At 31.5% G+C, this 27,912-nt stretch overlaps 1 protein-coding gene and 1 long non-coding RNA gene across 2 annotated transcripts in view; both read right to left on the bottom strand.

The window, feature by feature from the left end:
• Nucleotides 1-4,372: 4,372 nt before the first annotated feature.
• LOC139501513 (uncharacterized) lies at nt 4,373-13,519 on the bottom strand. Its single transcript, XM_071290629.1, has 5 exons — nt 13,339-13,519; nt 10,502-10,816; nt 8,864-8,926; nt 7,651-7,713; nt 4,373-5,178 (listed from the first exon to the last, which is right to left on the bottom strand). Exons 1-5 carry the CDS (start codon nt 13,370-13,372, stop codon nt 4,460-4,462), a joined length of 1,194 nt encoding a protein of 397 aa, XP_071146730.1. The 5' UTR covers nt 13,373-13,519; the 3' UTR covers nt 4,373-4,459.
• A 9,413-nt stretch (nt 13,520-22,932) lies between these two features.
• Nucleotides 22,933-27,912, bottom strand: part of LOC139502314 (uncharacterized) — a 108,553-nt gene continuing 103,573 nt past the window's right edge. The window contains exons 3-4 of the long non-coding RNA XR_011658786.1: nt 23,619-23,697; nt 22,933-23,051 (exon numbers count right to left, since the gene is read on the bottom strand). This is a non-coding gene — a long non-coding RNA (uncharacterized lncRNA). The remainder of the gene's footprint in view (nt 23,052-23,618; nt 23,698-27,912) is intronic.

Genomic DNA, 27,912 nt, shown 5'->3' with positions numbered 1-27,912 from the left:
AAAAATCAAAATGAGAGTTTAAATTTTTGCGATGTTAACCCTGTCTCATATTTCGCAATAATTTATTAATTTACAGTATTAACAGTTATATTAATTTCATCCAAGAATGGTCAAAGAATGGTCGCATATATCATGACTGTAGCATCTGTTTCATTGTTATGAATGACACAAATTTGTCATCTACATTAGTAACCAGTAATTACAACATTATGCATATATTTTGATTTCCAGGGGGAACAAATATTCTTTTTATTACACATTGAAGTTAAACAGCACCCAACACAACAAAAACTTACTAATGTCAATGTATTTTTTAGAACCACGTCTTACTAACGATGAAAAAATAACAGTCATATTCCCTGCTTGGAACAGACATTTCCTTACCCAGTAAATGACAATGATGAAAAGTAGAAAAGTCAATGCATATCTGGAAACGCAAGGAATTTACCCAGCTGCATTGAAACACATGAAAGATTCATATATTTTGTAGAATTTGAACAGATACAATAAATAAACTGATTAAAACGTTAATAATAAACTCATGTAAATTCCAATCCATATCACGCTGTATAAAAGTGACACATCCGTCAATAAAATGCAAAGAAATACAGAATAAAAAGGATCTAACTAGAAGGTCACTGCAAGTTGCACCGCATTGTCATTTTTTTACATTGCGATGACCATGAGGTCTTTCTGATGTATTGATGCGAGAGGGATTTTCATTACGTTACTTCGTGTTTAACTGGGAACTGATCTATAATCTATAAATACGCGGACATTGTTGAGAGCAAAATATCATTCTTTATCACTTTTTCTTAATTCATTTCTTCAATGCATACTCATAAAAATATTTTTTCAGAACATGAATTAATAATATGAAAATGTTTTATTATATATATAAGTAAAAAATCATTCATATATATGCACACGTACAGAAAATGTGTAACGCATGCGGAAGAATTACTCAAGAGCATTTGTAATCTCCCAAGGACCGATAACTCTGCATGTGAGATTGAAGGTTTTGCGAAAAATATGAATGCCTACGCAAATAAATCTATTATAAAAATCGAATTATTACAGAAGAGTATCCACCATATACTTACATTGCACTATTATTTATATATCAGAATAGAATGATATACATTTTTTGTACACATGGATGAAAATAATATTAACATGTAATCAGCATAATATACAAATATTAAGATATGATATAAATATAACAACAAATCAACAAAACAAACCAGACTGAGAGTATACTGATTTGTATCACTACAGTACAATAGTTATTACAGTTACGTTGAATTTCCTGTCATTTATTCATCATCCACGCACGGACTTGTCTCAGATTTTCGTTTATATCTGTACATTAATCTCACTTTCAGGTAAAGTGATGTGATATTTTTCTGAGACAAGTGTTTGTGAACATTCACAAGAACTTGCGGTTATCCGATGTTTACTACTTCATTACTTTGATTTCTCCAAAGTACATATCATTTTTAACTTTTTAAATGGGAAAGCAAAAGGTAACAAAACTATTGTCAAGGCTAAAAATCTCTTAACTAACACAATTTAAATTGTCCAACCCATTAACAGACTTTATTCACCTAATGTTCACTAAAATGTGGTATTACTCATGTTATATTACAATTATGAAATATTTCCTGATGTCAATTCATCATTAGAACCAAAGTACTATTTTGTGTTGTTTTTTTCGCCTTTTATCAAAACATTTGGTAAGCGTATAAGCACACATACCACATGAAATGTTTTTACAGGTGGAAAATAGATATAATTTTGTCAGACACTTTTCTGTTTTTGGTTCTTATAATATGCCAAAAATCTGTACATTTAACAGAGTTTAACATTAAATTGTGCGTTTTACTCTTAACAGACGTATAACCAACCCGATTAACAGACCAACCGCCAATATAGCCGCATACTCGATATAGATTAACGACCAATCTCTCGGTTAGAAAAATACTATAAAAACAAACTTGTAATAATTTAAATAAAAACTCCATGAAAGTTGCTCGATATTGAATGTGAACTGTGTTTCTTATTTAATATATATTATCAATTTTCGTGGATTGAAGAAACTATTTATTTCCATGGATATTTGATTTCATGGTTTTATTAAGGCCTGCGTAAAAGCCTAGAGAAAATTTGTACTTCGTTGAACATTTGAATTTGTGTTTCATCTTTTCTTGATAGAGGATTACTGCTCACTAGGAAGCTATTAAACCAACTGTTCAAAATGGTGAAGTGAAAATCATCCCTCCGTTAATTTCACGGACGCCATTACGAGATGGTAAACCTTTGTGGAATAACTGTTTCACAGATGATATCGGATATGTTTCTTACGTCGTAAGTACAATCTCCTTCCCTTTTCATGAATGTGACCTACCGAATTACACTATGTACCGGGTTTGTCATAACATCGGCAACACGACGGGTGCCACATGTAGAGCAATATCTGCTTACTCATCCGAAGCACATGAGATCACCCCCAGTTTTTGATGGGGTTCGTGTTGCTCAGTCTTTAGTTTTCCATGTTGTTTTTTGTGTACTATTATTTGTTTGTTTGTCCTTTTTATCTTTAGTCATGTCGTTGTCAGTTTATTTTTTATTTATGAGTTTGACTGTTCCTCTGATATCTTTCGCCCCTCTGTAACCAACAATTGATATCCCATGAATGACAAAAAAAACACAGTATTTTTGTTTGTTTGCGAAACAAAGTGACTTGAAGGATAAACAAATCAGTCAAACTTATCAACGTACCGGAATTCTCTTCAAAATTTACATTACTCAGTCGATATCGGTTACAAACAAATAAATAAATGTTAGATAGGATATAATGTATCAAATTATAGAACAATATCATATGAGTATAACATTGCCGTCCTTTATCTTAAAGTCAGAGTGAATACCTTAACATGGAGAAAACTTCTCTGCTAGCATTAGTCTGAGTGAAATTGCATGGTGTCGATCACGAATTTTGTTGACTTATTTCTTTTTGCCAATATTTATGTAATTGGTTTGATTTATCGCGACATGATTTACTATATAATGGAATTGTATGCGACTGTCATACAAGTACGAGTTTAAGTGAGCTATAAAACCCGATTAAACCCACCATTTCTACGTAAGGAAATGCCCTATTAAGGCAAGTATATGATAGTTTCTTTTCATTCGTTTGATGTGTTTGAGTTTTGATTTTGCCATTTGAAAAGGGACTATCTGAATTGAACTTTCCTTTGAGTTTTAGTTTTGTTTTTGTGATTTGTGATTTGTTATTTTCATTTTTACTACTTACAAGTACATGTATCGCTGATTGTGTATATATTTTCTAATTTGGATGATATTTTTATTGTAGAGTATATGTTATACGATACCAGCTTTGTGCATACCGTTACATTTGTTTTTTTTCAATGTAGGCGAACCCTTGCACCTGTTTTGTTAACCTTTTGAATGAGCGATACTTCTATAGTACTTTGTACATAGAATACACTTGAAGTCACCGGTGAGACAAAATACACACGATCGCGCGAAAATGTCAATTCACAGATTCTTTTGTTGATAGATATCTGTATCACAGTTTATATTCATAACAAGCAATGTTGATGGGTTGCTATTTTAACGATATTCACGGAAAGAGTCTTATTCCTCATGAAGATATACATTTAGTTTTACAAAGTCTTGCTTATCGGTGTGAGCATAGGCTCTGTGTTAAAGACCGTACTTTGACCTATAATGGTCAACTTTACGAATTGGGACTAGGATGGAGAGTTGTCTCATTGACACTCATGCCACATCTTTTTATATATATACATCTATCACTACTAGAATGACATTCGTTGTCTAATTGAATTTGATTTCGATCTAGAAATAGCAGTCCAGTCAGGACCGTTTAACTTCTTAATTATTATTTATAACTGTTGATGTAAATGTCCTTTGGTTTTGTGAGGTTTTTTTTACTCCTTGGTTTTGATTGTTATTGTCTTCTATGTTGTACAAGAACTAGCATTCATTGAACTCATTGAACAGACAATAATGAAATATAATTCAACAGGTCGACAATTTACCGATACTTTTGGAGCATCAGATTAGTTTATATGTACCCTTGTAGATGGTGTTTTTTGGCCGAGTTCAACTAATAGGTTTAATCCATATAAAGATATAAAATCAAGTTTTGTCAATACATTGTTTTAATGAAATTAATTAGAAATATTTTAGATTATATAGTACATGTTGTAGTATCTGTAGTATCACTGGAGTCGGACAGTACACTATAACTACACTCATTGGACAGGACCCTTGAAAGTTACATCGGTTGTAACAGATGTTAAAAGTCAACTTGGTTCCACTAATGATAATACCAGCGCATACATAAAAAACAAAACAGATAGTTGTTTGTTGGTGTAACTATTGCTATGAGGTATATTTTACACATTTGGCCTCAGCAAGAGTATCTTTTTAAAGATAAGGACACTGGTTTTCTTTGCGGTACAATTTTGTCAGCTTTTTTATTTTCATATGTACTGTAGCTTTGACTGTGACCCAACTCATTTCTGTTCAGTGGCACATATTGATTTGGAGCATCTTTATTTGTTTCTGCTATGCAACCGCGGTTCTCATTTGCATTGCTCGTCTCTGGCTGCGTTAAAATATGTTGGGTTAATGTATTTGACTGGTTCAAATCATTTGTTGTGATGGATTGTTCGGAGTTTGATTTACCATCGGAGTTTTCATTGTATTGTAGCCATAATTCAGTACAATTCTGAGTATGTATTTCAGGTACTATTGAAGATTGATAATCGCCAACAACTTCTAAGTATGTATTTTTAGACGCCATTGATGAATCGAGATTCAGTATGTCATTTCGTATTGGTTGAAGTTTTTTTCTATCTAATGTTATCATTCTGTTTTCGTCAATTCTTTCATATCGGGAAGAAACGTTACTCAATTCATCAGATAATCGTGCTCTTAGAACTTCCTCATCATGAGACTGTCGTATTTCGCTATGAATATCTGTGTGTTGTGGTTGAATTTTCAAACGTCTTCTTCTTCTCTTCCTGCAATAACTCACGGAAAAATTGCACGCGACTGATAAACATAATATTATCAGAAATCCTACTGCAAATATGATATAATTGATGTAATTATCTGCTGACATACCTAAAATTCAAAAGAAATCATAAACAAATAAAACAAACAGGGTTCCAATATCCCCGTGCTGGTCATATTTTATCTATTCCAGGTACAATTAAGGGCAATAACTGAAATAAAAATATCTTGCTAGTTGTTGTTTAAAACGTTTTAAAATATATGAGAGATGAACGCTTCATTGCAAATGAAATATGTTTTCCATTGTAAAAATACAGCACGAAATATCTTATATCAAAACGATGATAAAAGTAACACGACTGATTTCATTGTGTATAAAATTAAATTACGGTAGCTTTCCAAGATAATATTTTCTGATGCTTTGCCGTAACGAAGACTTTTCTATGCTCTTTTCAAAAATATAATAAATTTGCTTAGAATGCTGCAGAAAACACACATTTTTGTGCATAAAAAAAAGTAATCTATGAGCATGATGAGATAGAATTTTAAAAGAAATTGTGAGATGATAGGTTTTCTTATATGTATTTAAAAATAAAAATAAAAGATAGTGTCACCAAACTCGTTTTCTTGCTACGAGTAAAAAAATAAAATTGCCCTAACAGTCCAGTATATTTTTGTACTATAAGAGTTATTACAACTTAAATGGCTTGGTTGGACAAATCGATTCTAAACGCAAAAGTTTGGTATTTCTTAAAATATTTTGATTCATGCAATAAAGTAGCACGTTTTCTTCATTTATATATACAGGCTAACCAATAAAATTGCACATCTGTCTACAAATATGCACATGGGGCAAATAACTAGACTGCGATTGTACAATCCAAGATGGCGGTATACCACGAATCTACTTTAGAGCATATCAAAATCACAACAAATCAATAGTTCAAGTCATAAAAAAAAAGTTCAAGTATCAATTGACGGTCTTATAACTAAAATTCAAATTTAATAAGATAACAAAATGTGGTAAAATAGTTATTAAAGGTACCAGGATTATAATTTGATACGCCAGACGCGCGTTTCGTCTACATAAGACTCATCAGTGACGTTCAGATCAAAGCAGTAAAAGACAGTTTTTGGTTAAATTCAAATTAATTACGAAATGTACGAAAAATTAATATTCAATCACTCTTTCATCAATACAGGGATATAAGAAACAATTTCCAGTTAAACCACAGTAACGTACTGTGTGGAATATTAGCTTACTTCATTTAGGTATACAGATGTTGTATCTTGTGTACTATTATTTGTCTGTTTGTCCTTTTTCTTTTCTAGCCATGGCGTTGTCAGTTTATCTATAAGTTTGACTGTCCCTCTTGTATCTTTGGCCCCTCTGATTCCAAAAACATATAGTTTGCATACAATTTTGGTTGAAATAAGAGAGATAAGTTGCTATTATTGGTTTACAAACATTCACTACCGCTATCAACGGGAATTTTCAATAATTCCAAAAATAAAATTATGCTTCTAGGTACATGCACTTTAAAATGAAATCAGAGCAGGAAATGGCTACTATATTGTTAAACATCTAAACTCGCTTATACGGTTTTGTTTGGTCATTCTTATAAATTTACTACATTTTGTAGTTGCAAAGAATACTTTATTCGAAATACTAAGGATTTTCTTATATGTATTTGGCACAATTTTTTTGGAATTGTTTGTCCTCAATGCTCTTCAACTTTGTACTTGTTTTGGCTTTTCAAACTATTTTTTATCTGAGAGTCACCGATGAGTCTCATTTAGACTAAACGCACGTTTGACGTATAAAACTATAAGCCTGTTACCTTTGATAAACATTTACACCACTGGGTCGATGCCACTATACTGGTGGACGTTTCGTCCCCGAGGGTATCACCAGCCCAGTAGTTAGCACTTTGGTCTTTACATGCATATTAATTAATTGGTCATTTTTATAAATTTACTAGTTGGAAAATTATAAATTATTCGAAATACTAAGGATTTTCTTATCCCAGGCATAGATTACCTTAGTGGTATTTGGGACAACTTTTTGATATTTCAATGCTCAATGCTCTTCAACTTTCTACTTGTTTTGGCTTTTCATACTTGTTTGAATTGAGCGTCACTGGTGAGTCTTATGTTAACAAAACGGGCGTCTGGCGTATACAATTTTAAGCCTGGTACCTTTAATAACTATTTAGATCACTGGGTCGATGCCACTGCTAGTGGACGTTTCATACCCGAGGGTATCAACAGCCCAGTAGTCAACACTTCCTAAATTTACTGGTTGCAAAAGTATAAATCATTCGAAATACTAAGGATTTTTTTTTTTTTATCTCAGGCATAGATTACCTTAACCGTATTTGGGACAGCTTTTTGTAATTTTGGGTCCTCAATGCTCTTTAACTTTGTATTTGTATGGCTTTTTAAACTTTTTTATCTGAGCGTCACTGATCAGTCTTTTGTAGACGAAACTCGCGTCTTGCGTATAAAATTATAAGAGTGGTACCTTTGATAACTATTATAACGAATGTCTTTAGACAGATTTTACATATACTAGGTCATTACCTATTGTTCCTTTGCCAAATGGTGTAGAATTGATATATCCTTCGCTGAATATTTCCCTCTCATCTGTCGAGACATTAGCATGATTAGTGTCATAAAAACTTGTCATTATACATTACATTACTTTTAGAAATATGAATGGTTAAATATGTGTGTTGATTAGATAAAAATACAGCTAGAAATAGCCTGGCGAAGCATGATTATATGTATGCAGAGGGTCGCTGACGAAGCATTGTAGATGTTTTTTTGTTCAAACTTTCAACAAAATATTCTTCAATTACTCTCGAGACTAACATGTAAACATATTTCTCTAGTTCTATGTCAATTTAACCGTTTCCGAACCTTTTGAATAAAAATAATTAATGAACGTGTGGTTGCTGTTGATCTCAGAAGATGATTGGATGAGTTTTAGGGTCATAAACTTTATCAGCTCACTTGGCTCAATATGCTAATAAGTGTAAATAAAATTGACAACTAACGTGGAAGGCACTCGAAGGGGATGTTTGTTTAGCAAGAAATGAAAATGTTTTTTTTTAATCATTAGAGAAACAGATTCTTACATATATATTTACTAGTGGATTATCGGATTTATCCAATCTCGATAATTGAATCATTAATTTTAAAGTCCTCTCTACGGTTCAGACTTTCATCTCGATTGTATAAATCCGGTAATCCACTGGTATCAATGTACGAATCTATGATAGATAATTAATAACATTCAAATAAACTTTTTATCAACTTATCTTTAAACAAGATTAACTCAGTTGCTAATATCTTGTGAAATGCTGCACTTTGTCAAGAATGATGATAGGAAACGAAAGCTTTAGAATATAGTATCAAGTTAGAGATTCATGTTATTGTTCATATAAAAATAAAGTTCACAATTGATGAACTTAAATTATTAATTTTATCGTAGCGTGTAGTTTTAAACAAAATTACCATCAGGATCAACTTATAACGAAAAATTAAATTAAATGAAACATTGTTGATGACATTGCACGTTTCTTAACAAAATAGTAAATTGTCTTTTATATCAATGCAAACTGAAAGTCTATGTTTTTAGATCAAAAATTTACAAAATCGAAGGTTGAATTAGATATTCAAACATCGATTTTGTAAGTTTTTAATCACGTTTGTGTTTTATAGGATTATATCTGATTAAGCAACATAACATTATTTTAAGATTTCCAAATGTTTATCGCGTATTACTAAATACCTGATGTGATATGTTGACACAGTGTTGTGGGAACATGCCTTCGTGCAGTTGATGTCTTCTTTTCTGCTATCAAAAAAATAATAATAATGATACTGTGAAAAAATAGATACAAATATGCCCTTTAACACAATTGTGTGGCGGTTATTATACAATCATGACATAGCTTTGACACACTAAAATAGAAAAGAGGGTGTTTGAAAACCTCATATTTACACTTACTGTTCTCAAATAAGACACAGAGTATAATATTACATAACATGAGCGTATATTTCACTTTCAAATGTGCATCAATCATAAAGCGTACAGATAACTATAAACGTACGAATTGAACAACGTTTATTGATTTTATAGGTTTTACTTCAGAAGTACAAGTTTCACTGTTGTGATATGAAAATTTATACTGAGGGACTATGTCGTTAAAAGATCTTTACTTTTGATTTATAAATGGTAAAATTAAAGTTGATCGAAGGTCTCTTACAAAGTTCATAGAAAGTTGTTAAATGCGTTCTTCTTTTATGTAAACAAAAATTAAGTTAGTTGTTGAAAGTAGTGTATTGTTCGATGACAGCCCTCGGTAATTCATACATCTTATGGGTTCAGGAGTTCACATCCAATCTTTTATGGTTATATTCTATGCAAAGCACAAAAAATCAACTCAAACGCTAAACAAACCTTAACTCAGATTTATTTAGAAGAAATATAGTTATGATACTGTTGTCAATTCATTAAAGAAGGCATTTTTTTAAATTAATATTGATTCACTCATATGAAATAAACACATTTATTCTAGAACCTGTTGTTTTCATGATAAGGATTATGTTTTATATATTATTTTGATGGTGTGACACTAACCTCCTAACGAGAGGGATTGTGCTTGATGCTCATATGATGAAGACATAATCTTTCACTCAATTTAGTTGAGGTCTGCAGCAGGCATGTAGGTAACATTTACTGCTAGTAGCCCTTTGTTAAGCTATGTATCACTGTCACTTTGCTTAGTCTATTCTTTTACTTATTCTGACATCGGACTTGGACTTTCTTTTTGACAGAGTTTTACTGTACGTATTGCATTTGCGTTTGGTGTGTTTTTCCATGTTATTACAAACTTTCCGTTTTGAATTTTTCGCGGAGTTTGGTATATTTGTTATTGTACTTTTTGATGTGTGTTTTATTATTCTACATTGGCTAGAGGTATAAGGAGAAAGTTGAAATCTCATAAAATATGTTTGACACCGCAACATATTTGCAACTGTCCCAGATCAAGATCCCGGAGCCTCTGGTTTTTGTTAGTCTTGTATGTTTTAATTTTAGTTCATTTATATGATTCGAAGTTAAGTGTGACGTTCATTTTCACTAAACGAATCACATTTTTGTTTAAGGGCAGTCTGAACTTGAACCCGTATTCGGTTACGGGGTGTTCTCACTGTGACGAATAATCTCTATCATAAATTAGTTTACAAATATGAGGTAAAATCCTTCTTGATAAAAAATATTAGATATTACCAATCATTTTCCTGGTTAAAAAACTCTTACAATGAGCATCTACAATGAAATACTAACTACCACAAAAATCAATTAAAAAACACAACGAATAGAATACACACTCATAAAGTATTGCAAAAAAATGTGTATTCTCACCTTTTGGCTCCAGTACGAATTTTTGTCTTGAGACTTTTTTGTTGATTTGCATCTCGCACCAATAGGTGCCATAATCATTTGTTGATACATTCGATATCTTTAAATTGTATTCCCAAATTTTCTTACTGACGATAACCTGTAACCTCTTATGCCATGGAATATGTGCATTAATTCTAACGCCAGATGAAAGAATAGAATTGCCACGTCGCCATCTTGGATCTTTTGCATTCTCAGTATACTGACATTTTAGTATAACACTGTCGTTCAGATTTGCAAACTCAATTTTTTCGACGTGTTCTGCAATAACGCAGGCTACTGTAATATGTTAAATTTATATTATGTTAACGATGTTTAGGACAGTATAAATACAACAATGATAATTAAATCCAACAATGTTAGAATTATATTTTTATGCTGATATTTTTTTGTCCCTTGTCGGGGTTTGAACTTTTTTTTAACCTTTGATATACTACAGCACCAATAGCTTCCCATCATGTCTAGCGCTCTTGACAACTGGACCACATCTGCTATATAAAAATATAATTTCAATAGTCGTAGTGTTACCTTGTCAAGTAAAGCGAATCTACAGGTAGACATAAAACATAAGTGTGAAGATGTAATATATTTAATACACAATGTAATTGTTATAAGTTAGCAATCTAACTCAACAATGTTTTATATGCTATACGGGATAATGATTCAATTCATTATACATTCACTATGAATAAGTATATCCTACATGCAAGTCTGAGCAAGTGACAACTATATGAACATATAGGCCAACTGGACCGGTCAATAGTTCCCAACTATTGGACCTCGGTGAAACTATTTGACCTCAAGCGTCATCATATTTCGCGACATTTCAAATGCAGCTACGGCTTAGCTAATTTTGAGAATGTCGCGGGAGTTGCAACATCGAGTATTACCTCTGGCATATAAAGTTGTATCAGTGCAGAAAGTAGCATAACCAACAAGAATATATATGAAGCAAACATGAAACAATATGATTTTGTTTCTGTTCTTTATATTACGATAGTTGGTTTAGCCCTTACATTTATTGTCTGGTGTACAATAAACTGACTATTTCACTCATACCCTGTCAATAAGTATACAATATACACTTCTTAACTGGTTATGAGGGTATCCCTCAGATACCAACTATTGCTAGAGTCGAAACCGAGGGCAATAATTAGTATCAAAGGGACAACAAACTTGCTTTTACATTCATAACCAGTCTTTAATGTTTTATTATACTGAACAAATCAGTTTCTAAGAAGTCTACATATATCATCTGGAAGAAAAGAAAAATGTCACATAAACGTGCACATGCTGAACTATACAGCTTTAATTTTGTGAAGCCAAGGTGGTCGTGTGGTCTAGCGCACCGGATAAAGTGCAGGCGATTTGATGTCACGATATCTCAAAAGCATGGGTTCGAATCCCGGCGAGGAAAGAACAAAAAATTTGCAAAAGCAAATTTACAGATCTAACATTGTTGGGATGTTTCGACGAGTAGTATATACATTATAATGTACACAGCCATGTATCACCAATATTGCTGGTGATCCGATGGATAAATCTGTGGTAGAGTTGCCACTGGCTCACCCGTACTTATATATTTTTATATGTATATATATATTTAGTTTTCATTGTATTTATAAAGAATTCATTTACTGTAATAAAGAGGCAAGACTAGAAAAAAGACCCATGCATAAAATGAAGTCTACTAGACTAGATAAAGTACTTTACACCAAAGAAAACGGTTTATAAAGACGACACCAAACCCATATATGAGGCACCAAATAAACCAACATAAAACTACAACCAAATTAACCCAATTTACGGTATACATTTACTTTACTTTAGATCTTTCTAAAATGCGTTGCGAAGTTTTCTTATTTGTTTTTAGTTGCTTCTGGTAAGTAGTATATATAATTGAAACTAGGACAGACAAAACAGATTACAAAATTTAAGATATCATAGTTTGACGCTTCCAAGTGCAAAAATTCAAGCAAGAAAGTTTATGAGGTCATTATTGTCCAATGAAAAATAAGTATGAAAAAGTATGTGAAATATGTTGATAAAACTATTAACAGGGTTCATACATAGTCTTTAAAACTATTGACTGACAAATAGTCTGTGTAATGAAATAGCAGTACTATATCATTACTTTTTGTATAGACAAACACATACTTAGGTATAATAATACATATTCTTAATATTCTAGACAACACTTGTCAACACAACAGTATAATTTAAAAATTCATTTTTGTATGCAAAAGTCAAAATGTGTCTATTGCAGGGCTACTTTTTATATGCTTCAAAGGGTAATATTTACTGGTTCTTTGTTATCACAGCAAGGTGCCCGGTCTGTGTAGTTGTTATTCACAAATCTTGTTGCGTTTTGCAATACTGTTTTGTTGTCTTGATATGATTATTGCTTGGTGGTTCTCAAAACCCTCGTCTGTAGGTTTGACAATGGATACATATGCAGCCGTCTATACAAGTTTTATTCAGCCTTTTAGATTTCTTACGATTTAATCAAGTATTCTGTTTCCTTTGCCATCTTTTTTGTCTTTTTGTTTAACCAAGGGAAAGTGTTTACTGATTTTTACTCTAAAAATGTCAACAATTCCTTTAAGTCAATCAAGTTCCCGTAAAGGTTGTGTCAGAATTGTAAACATTAACGGAATAATTTAAAAGAGATTTTTGTTTGGCGCCAAACAGTTATTCGAAGACAGACCCAGCATTGGAATTGCGTTGAAAAAGTGCTAATACATCTTTAAAAGAATGCTCAATGTAAATATGCAATTTAAAAGTTAATCATTATTCCCTACCTTGTATAATTATGACTCCACAGTAGATTTTCATTCTTTTTCACTGACACTTTATGAACTGATAACACAAGTACTTGAAATCATTTTAAAAACAAGTCAATTTCATACAATACTGCAACTTGTATTTCTATCAGGTGACGGGTTTGCAATTCATCTACATATTTATCAAGGATGTATTTCTAACGTGAGGGCTATTTGGGATGTATACTTTTTTTAAAGTGCTTGATCTCATTTTTAAATTAAACGCTAATACAAACAACTATATATATAATTATTTCTATAGAAATTGGTGATGAATCATAAATGAGAAGTGTTGATTTCCCTGTGATTTTTTGTTTTTATATTTTTTGCCAGGAAAAAGGAAATATTTTCAATATTATAAAAGTTTAAAGTGCATCATCGCAAACATCGTACAAAACATTTAATATACTTGCAAAAACATGTAACCAATATTTTGATATGTTCATTTCTTTCCCAAAAAATAACTCGTTTAAGCACGTTTAACCTGATATGAATGCTTATGACATAGCTCAAGCGTCTTTTGTGTTAAACGTTTGTGAGTATGGAAAAACATTCCATTGTGATTTAATATTATAGCGTATATTTCCGACGTTTTTTGGATATGGGTATTTAGTCGCAGCAAATTGTTATACTTGTTAAACACCGATATGTATGAAAAACATGCCAAAATTGTCAGGCTTGATGCAAGATACAATCAGAATTGTGTCTTATGCTATAAGTGGCAAATAATTGTTAGCGACTATATTATATCAATGTGTAAGCACTTTATTTATGAGCTATGGAATTAGTTCGTGAATTTTACTGAGCGTGTGAGTGATTAGTTGTAAACATCCGTGCACGGTTATATTCCTTTTTTACCTGGAACCAGACGGAGAGGACATTAATTTTTTTTAGAGAACATTACATCAAGATACGTATTGTTTGAGATTAAATTTAATTCGGATTATAAGATTTCATTTGTGCTATTGGAAAATGATTTATTTAACTTCTCACTTCGTCGATCTAAATGTGCTGCCACGTGGTATTGAAAACCTTTCTAAATAATTACATTAGATGTATGTTTATTTATAATACGTTATTTAATTGGCTACATCAATATCGCGTCATTCTACATTTCAAAATAAGCTGATACATTTTAACAAAAATGTTAACACACGTTTTCACAATAAAGTGCAGGGTAAATAACAAATAACAAAATAAAACTTGATAGTAATTGTGTGTTCATGATCATAGCAAAAACATGTAATTATAAGTATAGAATGCTTCTTTACGTAGTTTATTAGGGTTGTAAAATTGTTGACCATAGTGCTACGTACATTTTTAGAATGAATTTACAAAAAGAAGCATTCAATTCTTAAATGAATGATTTCTATAGTTTTATACATGTATTGCGTATTGATGTCTAATTAGACATTTTATGTTATTGTTGATGCAGAAAGGTAAAGTACACCTGCTAAAATGCGTAAAAACAGGTAGGTGTGTGATTACAGGTCACATTTCCGATATACATTTTCCGGGGTTTTATTAAGATAAAAGACAATTTAATGAATTCCAACGTTCGTATCGAATTATTGATTTAATTTCAAATGATTTAGGTGGTAGATATGAATATATATATAAAACAAAAACGAAAACTGAATTTGATGCATTGAAACTGTAATATAATTGAAATTAGGGATGTTCGCTCCGAAAAAGGTGCCAATGTTAGATGAAAAATCTAGGGAGAATCATTTCCCGCCAAATTTCCAATGGATTATTTCTCAAAAACAAGCACTCAGACCCTTATTTTTTTCAGCATTTTTTGTTCCTTTATACATAAACTTTCAATTTATAACAGTCTTTAAAAAAACTTGTTATTTTGAAACAGAGTAGCGTACATCCTTAAGAGATGAAAAAATGATTGCGTATTGTCTGTAAGTACTTGAATTAACATATTTGGTTATACAAATGTCTAAAATTGGACGAGGCAGAAAAGATAATTAGCGTGCACGAGTGCCCTTAGTTGAAGTGCAACTCCGACACAGACTACGCGGAATGATAAACCTTGATGAAAATGCACGGGGATTACAATAATTTTGGGCAGTAGTGGGTGATGTACAAGCACCTGTCCCTCTACAAATCCAGGCTCCTATGCCAATTCAAAGACAACCTGCCATGCAATGACCTGCATTGAACGCTGAGATAGCAGCATCTGGGCCAATGTCTAATAAAAATGGTGAAATAAATAATGACCCGTTGCTTAAATCTAATCAGATTAAATGTGATGTTTACGTATCTCAAAATGTGAAGAAAAAATATTGAATAGAGAATTTATAGATTTGTCGTTAATTCTTTATAAAAAAATAGCGAATTCGAAGTTGCATATATTCAAAAAATTAGGTCATGAACTGATGAATTTACAAATTATGTGAAGTTATTTATTTAAAGTTTTCCAAATTTAGCTGTGACTTGACTTCTTATATGCCAATCATAAGATGTACACAAGTGCGTTTTGAGAAGATTTATCGTTATGACCAGCATTTTAGGTTAATAACAATCCTACAAGATCTTGGTCTTCCATTGATGACATTTTATGGTATACTGTAATAGCTAATAGGGAACCGGAATGTAATACAATTCAACAGACAAATGTAGGTAATAGACCATGCTATGATTATAGTTTTAAGGGATCTTGTTATTGACGGAATAGTTTTTACACCCATAAATGTTTAAAATTCAGAATGGCATACCCTTTCGTTGGCTGTCCACATGAAGTATATAACAATCAGACCTATCCTCGTGTTCATAGTGAAGCCCGAGGCACATACCAAAATACATAACGAGTTGCTAAAAATTTAGCACCTAGGCCTAGGACTCAAACATATGTTCAATTAACATCGAATTCGAATCAAGGATTTAGACCCCAAGGAAGCAGATTCCTTGCCAAAAGAATGACTGAACCACATACATATAACAATTACATTATATATTTTTCAGAATCTTTAATTAGTCTGTTGGACGTATATTGGCTTTGCTTTACTCCGACCAATGTTACAGAATTAAATATCCTTCATTATCCAAATGAACACTATGCAATGATCTTATATAAGGGATTTTCTGAACGTTTTGGGTTAAATTATTACGGACCTCGAAGTGAGATTGAATAAAAAAAAAGCTTACGATCGGTCATCCAAAATCCTGGGGTCGCATGAACAAGTCATGAGTGAAGTCAAAAAAATGTTAACATAGCTGGTCTATTTTTAACTAGACCTTTATCTAATCTAAGGTATTCTCTTATAAGTGTAATTTCTCAGAAAACTGGTGGATTTTGATTGAACATGTTGAATACGCACTTATTTTTTTTTCCGCCAAAGGAGTAGGTTCAGTAAGACCCCTTTTTGGTCCCAAAATTTAGCAGTTTTACAAAATAGTGAAAAATTTAATGTGATCTTTAAGCTATATATTGGAAAGTATAATGCTTCTGCTACATAAATATGGGCTGTTTTTTTACAATAGTATGCACATATATCGGGTACTAGAATCATTAAGTCATGCTAAATTACTGAAAGCTTCACAATTTTAGCATTTTAGCTAAATTTTAGACGGTTTCCATCTTAAATGAAAGTGGCCGAATTTGTGTTCATTCATGCATATGAGACAACTGTCCACAAGAGACAAAATGACACAGACATTAACAACTATAGGGTACCGTAATGCCTGCAATAGTTAGTTGTATTTGATGATAAGACATAATATATATAAAGGTCGAGGAAAAACACGGATGCGGCCACTTTCATTTTTGACAAAAACCATCTAAAAAGTGACTTTTTTTGGCATATTTGATAGTTTTTCAAATTAAAGCTCGAATCGGAGCGTTTTTAATGACTAAATCAGTCAAAATATTTCACATAAACTAATCAAGTCAATTGAAATAGACACTTAAGTGTTAAAATACGTCTAAAATCTTTCGTCAGATGATTTTGAAATTTTGGGCCAAAATCGGCCCTTACCGGACCTACTCCTTTTTTGGTAAACGGCTTTATTGATAAAAAGTACACTACAGTAATTTCAAAAGTATTCGTCTTTTGACAATGCTATTGATATGATTAAAATATTGGAGTCAAATGATAAAATTGAAAAAAACCATTAAATCCTCCTTCAAATTATCAAAAATCTATATGGGTTAAAACTTAACCAATATTATTTCATAGACAAATCATTGCCTATTGGATATTCAGAATCAAATAGTTTATTTGAAAAGAAATCGTTTATTTAATGGGCTGTAATTAATTAGTCCAATTAAAATAATCTTGATCCTTATTTGGATGATTTTTTTAATCTAATGAATAGTTTTGATAAGGTGTGTTGTCGTCTTGCAGTCCCAATTGCTCATAAAAAAAACAGAAGTCCCAACAACAAAACTTAGTTATTTAGTCATGCTTATAGATACAGAAAAAATGTTAATACAAATTCCGGACGACAAAGTAACGGAGTTAAAGTCGAAAATTAAATGGTTATTGGGTCATTGCCATTTTGTACCTGCAGGCAGAGCATTTAGCATACGAATTTATTTGGAAAGTAGTCACGCAAAGAAAGTACATCATTAAGTCAGCATCACAGAAACCATATATTAAAAAATTATTGGTAATTGAAATTATTTTTAGACAAATTTAACGGCATAAGTTATAGGCTCGATATTAATTGGACTGATAGCACTGGTGATTCAAGAAAAGGGTGTGTCTGCTATTTCCAAGGTAAATTGGCTTTTCTTAAATGGCCTGTTGAATGGTTTGGTACTGATGTTTCCATGGATATGTCATATTTAGAAATGATACATATTGCACTTACTGTTTACTTAAGTGGTAATTTATTTCATAAAAAGAACATTTTATTTAATTCAGATACTAATGCCGTGGTTGAAATTTTGAATAAGAAAACATGAAAAACCTGACCGCCAATGCAGTATTTCACTTTAGTACATTATGTGGCTTATTTATCAAAATTAGGGTATGCGATTGCAACGGTTAAGGTATACTGTAATGTCTAAGCCATTATTTTTCGAATGAACGAGCTCACATATTCAACTTTATTGTTTATTATACAAAAGATGTAGAAAGAAATCGACATATTAGACGGAGTAGAAGATAGTTGCAAGCCTATTATTGCGACTATTGACTCTTTGCAATTTGTATGTAAATTTAAATTCTTCAGTACATGAATGTACGTTATTTATATCAATGTGTTCATAAGCATTGTTTGCATTTATGAAATTCGATGAAATGACAATTAATAGAAATACGCAACATGTCATTAAAATTGATGATGTCAATGTTTAACATCATTCACAATCTGCATATATCACGATTCCTTTTTCAAAAAATAAATAACAAATTCAAAAGCTCAAACACATCAAACAAATGGATGACAACGGTCATACTCCTGACTTGGTACAGGCATTTTCTGATGTTTAAAATAGCTAGCTAAAGCATATCATAGTTTTTACCAGACGGTATACATAAACACAAAGATGAATTAACAGAAATCACCATTGATTCGAATTGACGGATAAATCAAGATTTTAGAAATTCAATTATGAAACCCCTCTGTCAATCTTTGCTCTCCACAAATCTACAAAACCACAGTTTATTTTAAATGTTTGCTTCAGAATCTGTACAAAAGTGTCATGTAGAGTAAATATAGTGTCATTATAAATTAGTTCAACGTCCAGGTTTTAATTATCTGGTTCTTGTCCTCCGAGCACTATAACAAATAATTGGATTCGTTATCTTTTAAGGAACGTCGCTAACTCAGCATACATTGCAAATTTTTTAGATATATTCTAACATTAAAGATAGGGTTGAATAAAGTTTTTAAATTATTGGTAAATAATACATTGCAAAAACAGCTTCGTACGATTCTATTGTTACCAGCACTTTTACACGAAATCGATTTCTTTGGAGCTTTAATACTTTCGTCTTGAAAATTGTCTAATTGAGAATAAATGTACTTTCGTAAAAAAAACGTTTATCGCCTTAAAACCGTTGAGAATGTCAACTGCTGAAAAGCTGTTATTCACCACTGTCTTTAATCATCTATTAGGCTGTTACATTTGTGCATACACATCATTTTTCTTTTTGAACAGTGGAAAAGGGTAGTTAAAAAACGATGAATGGTGTCAAAAGTCTTTCATTTATGAAATTGCTCGGAGACTGATACAGATACTCGGGAACCATTGTTATAACAAACCGAAAATAAACTGAAATAATGGGGCTGTCACAAAAAAAACAAAAGAAGTCTTGTTACATCTTTCTCTAATTGATTAGTTTGTATATAACATTATGCATGTCACCAAAGCGCCTATTTTACAAGAGAGGCGAAAGATACCAGGGGACATTCAAACTCAGTCTTAAATAAACTGATAACACCATGGCTAACAATTGAATAACCCATCAGACAAACAAAAGTGTAAAAAAAACACGTTTAAAACTAATTGTTGAGCAACACGAACCCCACCAAAACCTTGGGGTTTTTGCATATCAACATAATAACATGTTCACTAAACTTCTAATCTGAACAAGTAATTTCAAATATTTCATGAAAAAAATATCTTCATCATTATAAAAGAAACATTTGCTTAAATTTCACATGCACAATACTATGGTTGAATTTTAAAAAAACAAACTTTTGCTTAAACATTGGTAAAAATATATTTCCTTAATCTTTTTGTAATAAAAACTAAAAAAAAGGTCGTCGATATTCAATCATGAAAGAGGGCGAAAGATACCGGAGGGACACTCTTACTCATAGATTGAAAAAAAAGGGACAACGCCATGGCTAAAAATGAAAAAGACAAACAGACAAATAATAGCACACATGACAAACATAGAAAACTAAAAACTATGCATGAACATATGAATGTCGCAGATTTCACCTGCGGATGGCATATGGCTCATATTCTCTATCACCAAACTGTATGTGATATTTTTTTTCAAACTAAACCCTTTTGTCTTGCTCGAGCAACTTCTTCGGTATCGATAATATACCATCCTTCGTATCTGGATTTCTTCAGGAAATTGCCCAGAAACAAACAATTTGAAAACTCTCAAATGTTTTGCGTTTTTCTGTTCAAAATCTATACCGTCTTATGTTGAAATTGTTACTATTTTGCCTAATCGATGAGCATCCGAAATAAGCACGTTCGTAGAAGCATCGTTTTCTGTCGTGTTAATTTTAGAAATTTGCATATTTTCCATACGGCCATCTTTGAATTTGGCATACACTTCTAGTTTTGTAACTTAAGAATTAAAAGAATTTACGAAGAGCCTATTTTTTGTCAATGGTATTAAATCTATTTTCATAATTTATTCATTCTCCGGAATTACTCATCAACACAGACGTGACGTTGTTGGATGTGATTGTATAGTTGGTTGTGAATTCTGTATCGGTTGCATAAGATATACTTATCGCAGTTTTGAATAGATCATGTTTATTTTGTAATTGAAACACAGCGTTAGGACTAGACGAGTAAATAAGTTTGTAACTTGAGAAAACGGTGTTGCTTATTTATGTTAATATAACGGTAATAACGCATCAAAATTGAATTGTTAAATTAAGGATTTTTGTGATTGTTTTCATTTGTACATTCGACATATCATCATTGTACATTTCACATTTGTTTACATGTTTCGAACCAAGAATGATTTTGTTTTAACTCTTATTTAAGAATATGTTTTATACATTTCTTTTGAACTGTTTTACAGCGTTTGTGTCACTAAGGTTATTTTGTTTTCTTGTTTCCTAACGAGACATAACTTCACACGAAAACATAAAATTGCATTCTCTCTATTTATTCACTACTGACCACCATCAACCATTTTTGTATTGTCGATCAATTTAATAAGGCATTATTCAAATTCAGTCTATTCCTACAGTTACTTTAAAACTATTGCACCTAAAATAACAATGAACAAGTATTGCGGGACCTTGATGTAGAAGAATACTTGTAAAAAAACTCTGACAGTTCTTGTCCATTCGTTTTTGTTTTGTTATTTGATTTTGTCATGTGGTCATGGACTTTCCGAATTGATTTTCCTCTGAGTTCATTATTTTCGTGATTTAACTTTTGACTCTCCCCATTCGCCTAATATTTACAGCCCCTCTGGACATGTTACTACAAATGATCAAACTCTGAACATTTCCGAAAGGTGATATCTCGTGATCTTAAGTTCGAGAACCCCGACACATTATTCTACTTTATATTTATGAATTTCATTCAGGACTACGCCAGGCTACAAGAGGAGAAGGTGAACTGGACACTATTTGAGAACGGTTAAAAACAATCACGTCTCGAATAAATGTTGAATTCACAAGAGAAAAAAACTGTGTGAGTCCGTTTTCAGAGACAAAGAAGATGTCAAATAGTGAAAACAATCATGTTTCTGCTGACCATGCTTAATCAAATATTGCACAAAATCGTTTAAATACAAAATCCACAATGATTTTTAATATAAGAATGGTAGTATACGCTATGAACTTTGGGATAACATACGGCGTATTTTGTGTTTATGTCATTAGTATTCTTGCATGTGTTTGTACTTTATTCATATCACGTAGTGTTAACATTGTCATATACGCGGATGGTTTGGCTAGCCATAAAACAGGTTCACCTTTTTGTCGGAAAATTCCCTGTACCAAGTTAATTATATGGCAGTATATTTCATTTGTATTGACATTGGGTTAGTTTTTGTTTTTGTTGCAGTTCGGTGTTAGTATTTCTGGTTTCCCGTTGCTTTCCTGTGGTATGATTTGTTACTTGTTTATAATAAGTTTGTTATCCGGATTTGTTTTCGCGTTAAAGGTGTAATACCACCATTGATTTTTCCCTATTAGTCTTTGTTAAATTGGCACTTTTAAAAAAATTGTACAGTATTTACCTTTATTTCAACCAAAGAAATACTTTGCATGTGTAAAGTTTAATCCTTTCCAGTGATACAGTGAAAATTTCACACTACATTTCATTGCATATAAGAAAATAATCATCGCCGGAAGTAAACAACCCAATTTTTACACTGTTATTTACTGGTTACAAGCTTTGGTAACTACGTAACCTTAACGTTCCATAATATTTTATAAGACCATCAAATAAAAACAGAATGATGCTTTCAGACATCCAACATACATATTTACGACTCAGAAAAATTTAAGTGCATTGAAATGCAGGGTTAATTTTCTACAACTGTCAAATTCAAGGGAATATTTTTTTAGGCCTACTTTCGTATGCAACCGGATGTGACGTACCATGATTTGGTGGTATTACACCTAAAGAACACCTAAATGTCAAATAAACTTAATGTAATTTTTTCCCCTCCAATTGCAAGTTATTTCAAGCATAACTGTCAAGTTTTGTCTCAGTCAGAGCTATAGTTTCAGAGAAAATCACTATAATGTAAGGCCATATCCTACGGCAATTTCAGTCTAATTTCTTCGAAAAATCCTAATTTCAGTGTATTATTATAAAATGCAGTGTTGACTAATATCTGATCATAAACTCATGATCTATGCATTCAAACAATTATATAGAATACAAAAGACAACTTTAAGATGATAAACAATTTTATTGCACCTTTTAGAGTTCATTTGAAGGTCTGTTTTGGTCTGTTTTGGTCCATTTTTCCTCCTTCCTTCCTTTTTCATCAAAACTTGATATCTTTTTTCTAAAAATTAAAACAAATGTGATTATTTCCCCACAAAAATGAAATAAATGTTATGTTAAATCAATAATTAAAGTGTTTTAGCTGAAAGAACTGTCTCTATAAATGTTAACAGTCTACACAGAAATTTCTATAAGCCCTTATGTGTAACTCAAGTTTTTGGTCTGTTCGCCTAGTGTGACAAATAACGGTTCCCTTTCAGTCAATCATTTATTGTTACTGGTATCAAAGTCTTTTTATTTACTCATAACAGTATATTTCTAATAGATTTACACAAAGAGTCCACTTTCTTGTATTTTACATTAGAAAATTGGGAGAAAGAGTAATAAAAAAATACCTCAAAATGTTTTTAAAAAGGGTTATGTCCCTTGGAATGCTGGTACAAAAAGTAATTGGTAAGAATTATAAAGTTTAAGTATGTGAGACTGGATTCTGATGTGTATAAATCCAGGGCAAATAAGTGTTTAGATGATTTATTGTCTGTGCAAAATGTAGACGGCACAATGGCAAATTGTAAACTTTTGCGGCCAAAAAAAAAAACAAAAAAACATGATGATAGTTGATACTTACTTTAATGCTGAAGTGTCATCTGCAGACCAATTCACATATGAGATTTTTCAACAGAATGCTCTTCAGAACATGATTAACACTGAAATAAAAAAAATCACATGTTGTATAAACAAATCTGTCAGGGTAATTTAAAATTTAACTCAGTAAACTAAATACAGCTTTGTCTGTCCACTTATTTGACTTAGAAAACACCCGTAAACCCTCATTTCAAGGCAATTTTACCTCAAACGTGCTCTCTGTGTCTAAATCCATTCCGAATAGTCCATGTTTACAATGTATGAACTGGTTTATTAATAACTTTTAAAAATGAAAGTACAATAAGGTCACGAGTGCATATGTAGTTTCCCTAAATAGGTGTAATACCACCATTGATTTTTCCCTATTAGTCTTTGTTAAATTGGCACTTTTAAAAAAATTGTACAGTATTTACCTTTATTTCAACCAAAGAAATACTTTGCATGTGTAAAGTTTAATCCTTTCCAGTGATACAGTGAAAATTTCACACTACATTTCATTGCATATAAGAAAATAATCATCGCCGGAAGTAAACAACCCAATTTTTACACTGTTATTTACTGGTTACAAGCTTTGGTAACTACGTAACCTTAACGTTCCATAATATTTTATAAGACCATCAAATAAAAACAGAATGATGCTTTCAGACATCCAACATACATATTTACGACTCAGAAAAATTTAAGTGCATTGAAATGCAGGGTTAATTTTCTACAACTGTCAAATTCAAGGGAATATTTTTTTAGGCCTACTTTCGTATGCAACCGGATGTGACGTACCATGATTTGGTGGTATTACACCTAAAGAATTTTAAGACTTTTGGACAGCGATATTCTACTGTTGTCTTCTCTTGCAAGAGAGAGATTTTGATAACATAATATACAAAAACAAATGCACATTGAAATCCAAAAAACAATGTCAACTTTTTGAAACACTTAATCTATTGAACTTTTATATATCAAGTGGATGCTAGGCCTTCAAACGTTTCAAAGTGCACATGTTATTCTGTACACAGAGTTGTTTTATGTCTTCTAGTATTTAAGTTTTATTAAATTTTGTTCAACAAACATTAACTGATGCTATTGGAACAACCATTGATTACATGTATTAACAATTAACCATGCAAGTCATAATGCATCAGCTTTTATTAATTTTAATCATTAATTAGTATTAAAACATCATTTATAACAAGTAACAAGTACAGAGTTGAAGAGCATTGTGGACCCAAAATCCAAAAAGTTGTGCCAATACGGATAAGGTAATCTATTCCAGGGATAAGAAAATGTTTAGTTTCTTTTAGAAATTAAAAGTTTTGCAAACAGGAAATTTATTGAAATGACCATATAATTGATATTCATGTCAGCAATGTTACCGTCGCGTTTTATATAAGGCACAACAATCATTATCTGTCAAACGCTTTAATAATGATTATTGAAAAAGTCGGACCAGAGAAAAGTCATCTCAGACCAACTTATATCTATATTCAGTCAATTCGGACCATCTTATATCGACACAGACACATATGTAAGGAAAGTGTGAACTTTTTAATGATTATAAACCATTAAATGTTATCGTTTGAATTTATTTTTCATTTTATAGTTGCTGAATTTGTCCTAATAATTTGATCCATGTGAATGGACTAAATCGGACTACGGGAGCGTATTAGGGACAAAACAAATTGACAATGACCGATATTTAGAAAACATAACTATTTCGTGTTGCAAGACGTTGTGGAATGTTTTGTACAACTGATCTTTTTTTTTAATATTACAAATTATTTTTTAATATCAATAAATCGAATATCTAATTTCTTATTTGTTGACCATTAATTCTTTTTTAATCTTAAACAGGTTGGTGCACAGCTCCATACTTAACCGTGCAGATTTTGCATGACAGGTAAATGTGTTATTTTTAGAAGAGTGACTATTTATATTCGCCTTACATTTTAAACTTTATATCATTAAGAAGGCGTGTGATCATTGATTATTTTTCATACTACCAAAAACAGAGACAGTTGAAGGTAAATAATTATCTATCTATTGATGTTGATTAAATGACTAAATGAATCTAATTTATTCGTATTTAATACTGTCCACTTTAACCCACCTTGATTTCATATAACTTGACATGATTAGATAAAACAGATAACAATAAATATTGTAAGTTTTTTAAACTTACTTCCTGAAAGCAACTTTTTATGTTTGTCAATTTTTTGAAAGAATGATTTGTATAGGTTAGCATATATATATTCGTGCATGTTGAATATTGAATATAGACTTTTCATTAAAACTTAAAAATGAAAATTAAATTATTCACGTCTGTTGTCTGTTCATTTTGTTAATGGCTTAAAGTCAATCTGAAGATTATTTAAAGATCTATGTATGTGTGTCAGTGACCTTTAATAGTTACGATAAGAAACGTTAATTTAGAGTCAGGTTAATTTATAGCACGTACATATTATTATTTATAACAAGGTAAAAAATATGTTTGTTACATTACCAATGTTTCATTATCCCCAACTTCACAAGGGATAACAAAATATAAAGTGATAAACAAGTTGTCAATATTGAAAATAGATAAGATCTTGTAAAATTGTATCAGAAAAAATGAAAAAAACATAATATCTTCTAAATTCTTCCAAAAGATTAATTTGTTTTCCCAAATCTCCCCCAAAAAATGTTTGTCAAAGCACTGAAACGTTGATGTTCAACAATTGTTTAGTGAAAGTTGTTAATAAGAATTCTTTTGTTATTTCCCAGTTAAAAAAAAAAGGGTAACACATTATAAAAAAAAGTAAATCCATTATCTTGGTACACTTGTGACCGGGGTTTATCGGAATGTTAACAGATGAAACATTAGAACACCCCTGATTACACTGATAACTAACAATCATCAAATGCATAATAAATAAAATTGAGTACATCTTAGGCTTAACGGTTGCTCCTTTTGGTTTTAAAAGCTCTTAACTTTCGGATTTCAAAATTGTTCGTCTCGAGCATAAAAGATGAGATATATAATGTCAAAATGCGCATATTGTGCATATATTTGGTACCATTATTGTTACTACTTTACGAACTTTGCATCCATTTTGTTTGTCATCTACTATTATTTGTATAAACTATATGTTAACTATGCATTGGACAGCAACGAAATGATTTTGTGAGATGCTTTAAACAGTTGATGTCCATCAAAATAACATATTCTTACATCTAAAAGTAAATACGATGTCAAACAGTTTCCCAGAGACCATATTCCTTACACACACACATGTATAATGATTATGTAATTCCATCGCCTATGTATTAAATTATTAAGATTTTGTCTTAGAAATTAGGCAAAATATGTTTCGATATTCCTACGCTGTTGAAAAAATCAGTAAAACGATAGAAGATACGAGAGGTGTAAACGTTGTAATTTGACGACGTCAGACGATATCATTGCCAAAAATTAAACAAGACAAAACAACAGTCCACAGGAAAGTTAAGATAGAGAAACCAACAAAAATATCAGCAAGAACTGGAAAGGCCCAAACTGTTAGGCGGAGTCCTCTTGTGTATTTACACTAATATTGTTTCACATTGCAATCATTAAATGTTGGATAATTTTTATTTGGTTATGTTAGAAAAGTTGAAGCAATGTCTGCTATTAAACTGTTCATATAAAATTATGTTTCTTGGTATGGTTTTATATTAACACGTCATTTTGTGGTAGCAGTGTTGGTAGGTATAACTCTAAAAGGAACAAAGAACACATTCTATTTTTATCATTTGATCGGAATGAACGCAGCAGGTGCCTCGATTTAAACCCGCATTAATCTTGTTGATTTGCATCTCTCGTGTATTTTATTTCTATAATCAATCAGGTTTCAAAGAAATTATCTATGGTTTAGTATCTTCAACCAGATATGAAACTAAACACGTTAACTAAATATCAGAGCATTGAGTAAAGCACATATAAACGAACGAAAGCGAAAGTAACATAATATTCCAATTAATGCAGGTATTTGATGATACGGAGTGAAAATTCTGCTGTACGCAAATTGTTCATGACGTATGACGTATGTGAGAAAACACCATTAATACTAGGAACTGCATGTAAATTATCAAGACAATCGTCTGTGTGCATCATGTCAATTTGATTGATCGTTTTCATAAACCATTTTGGTTTTAATGCAATGGTTTATAGTAAACTGCATTATATATGACAAGCTGCTAAAAATAATAAAAAGTAATAAACGATTGTTTTGTTTAGCAAAAAAAACCCACAGATTCTGAATCTC

Source organism: Mytilus edulis, chromosome 13 (genome assembly GCF_963676685.1).
Source record: "Mytilus edulis chromosome 13, xbMytEdul2.2, whole genome shotgun sequence".
Taxonomy (NCBI): Eukaryota; Metazoa; Mollusca; class Bivalvia; order Mytilida; family Mytilidae; genus Mytilus; species Mytilus edulis.
This window is presented reverse-complemented; position numbering and strand designations above follow the sequence as displayed.

Coding starts and splice junctions, on each gene's coding strand:
- LOC139501513 (XM_071290629.1), bottom strand. CDS start 13,372: ATGAAAATCTACTGTGGAGTCATAATTATACAAG. Junction 7,714..8,863: donor GTGTCAACATATCACATCAG/GTATTTAGTAAT, acceptor ATGTCTCGACAG/ATGAGAGGGAAATATTCAGC. Junction 5,179..7,650: donor ATTTGGCAAAGGAACAATAG/GTAATGACCTAG, acceptor TTTGAATTTTAG/GTATGTCAGCAGATAATTAC.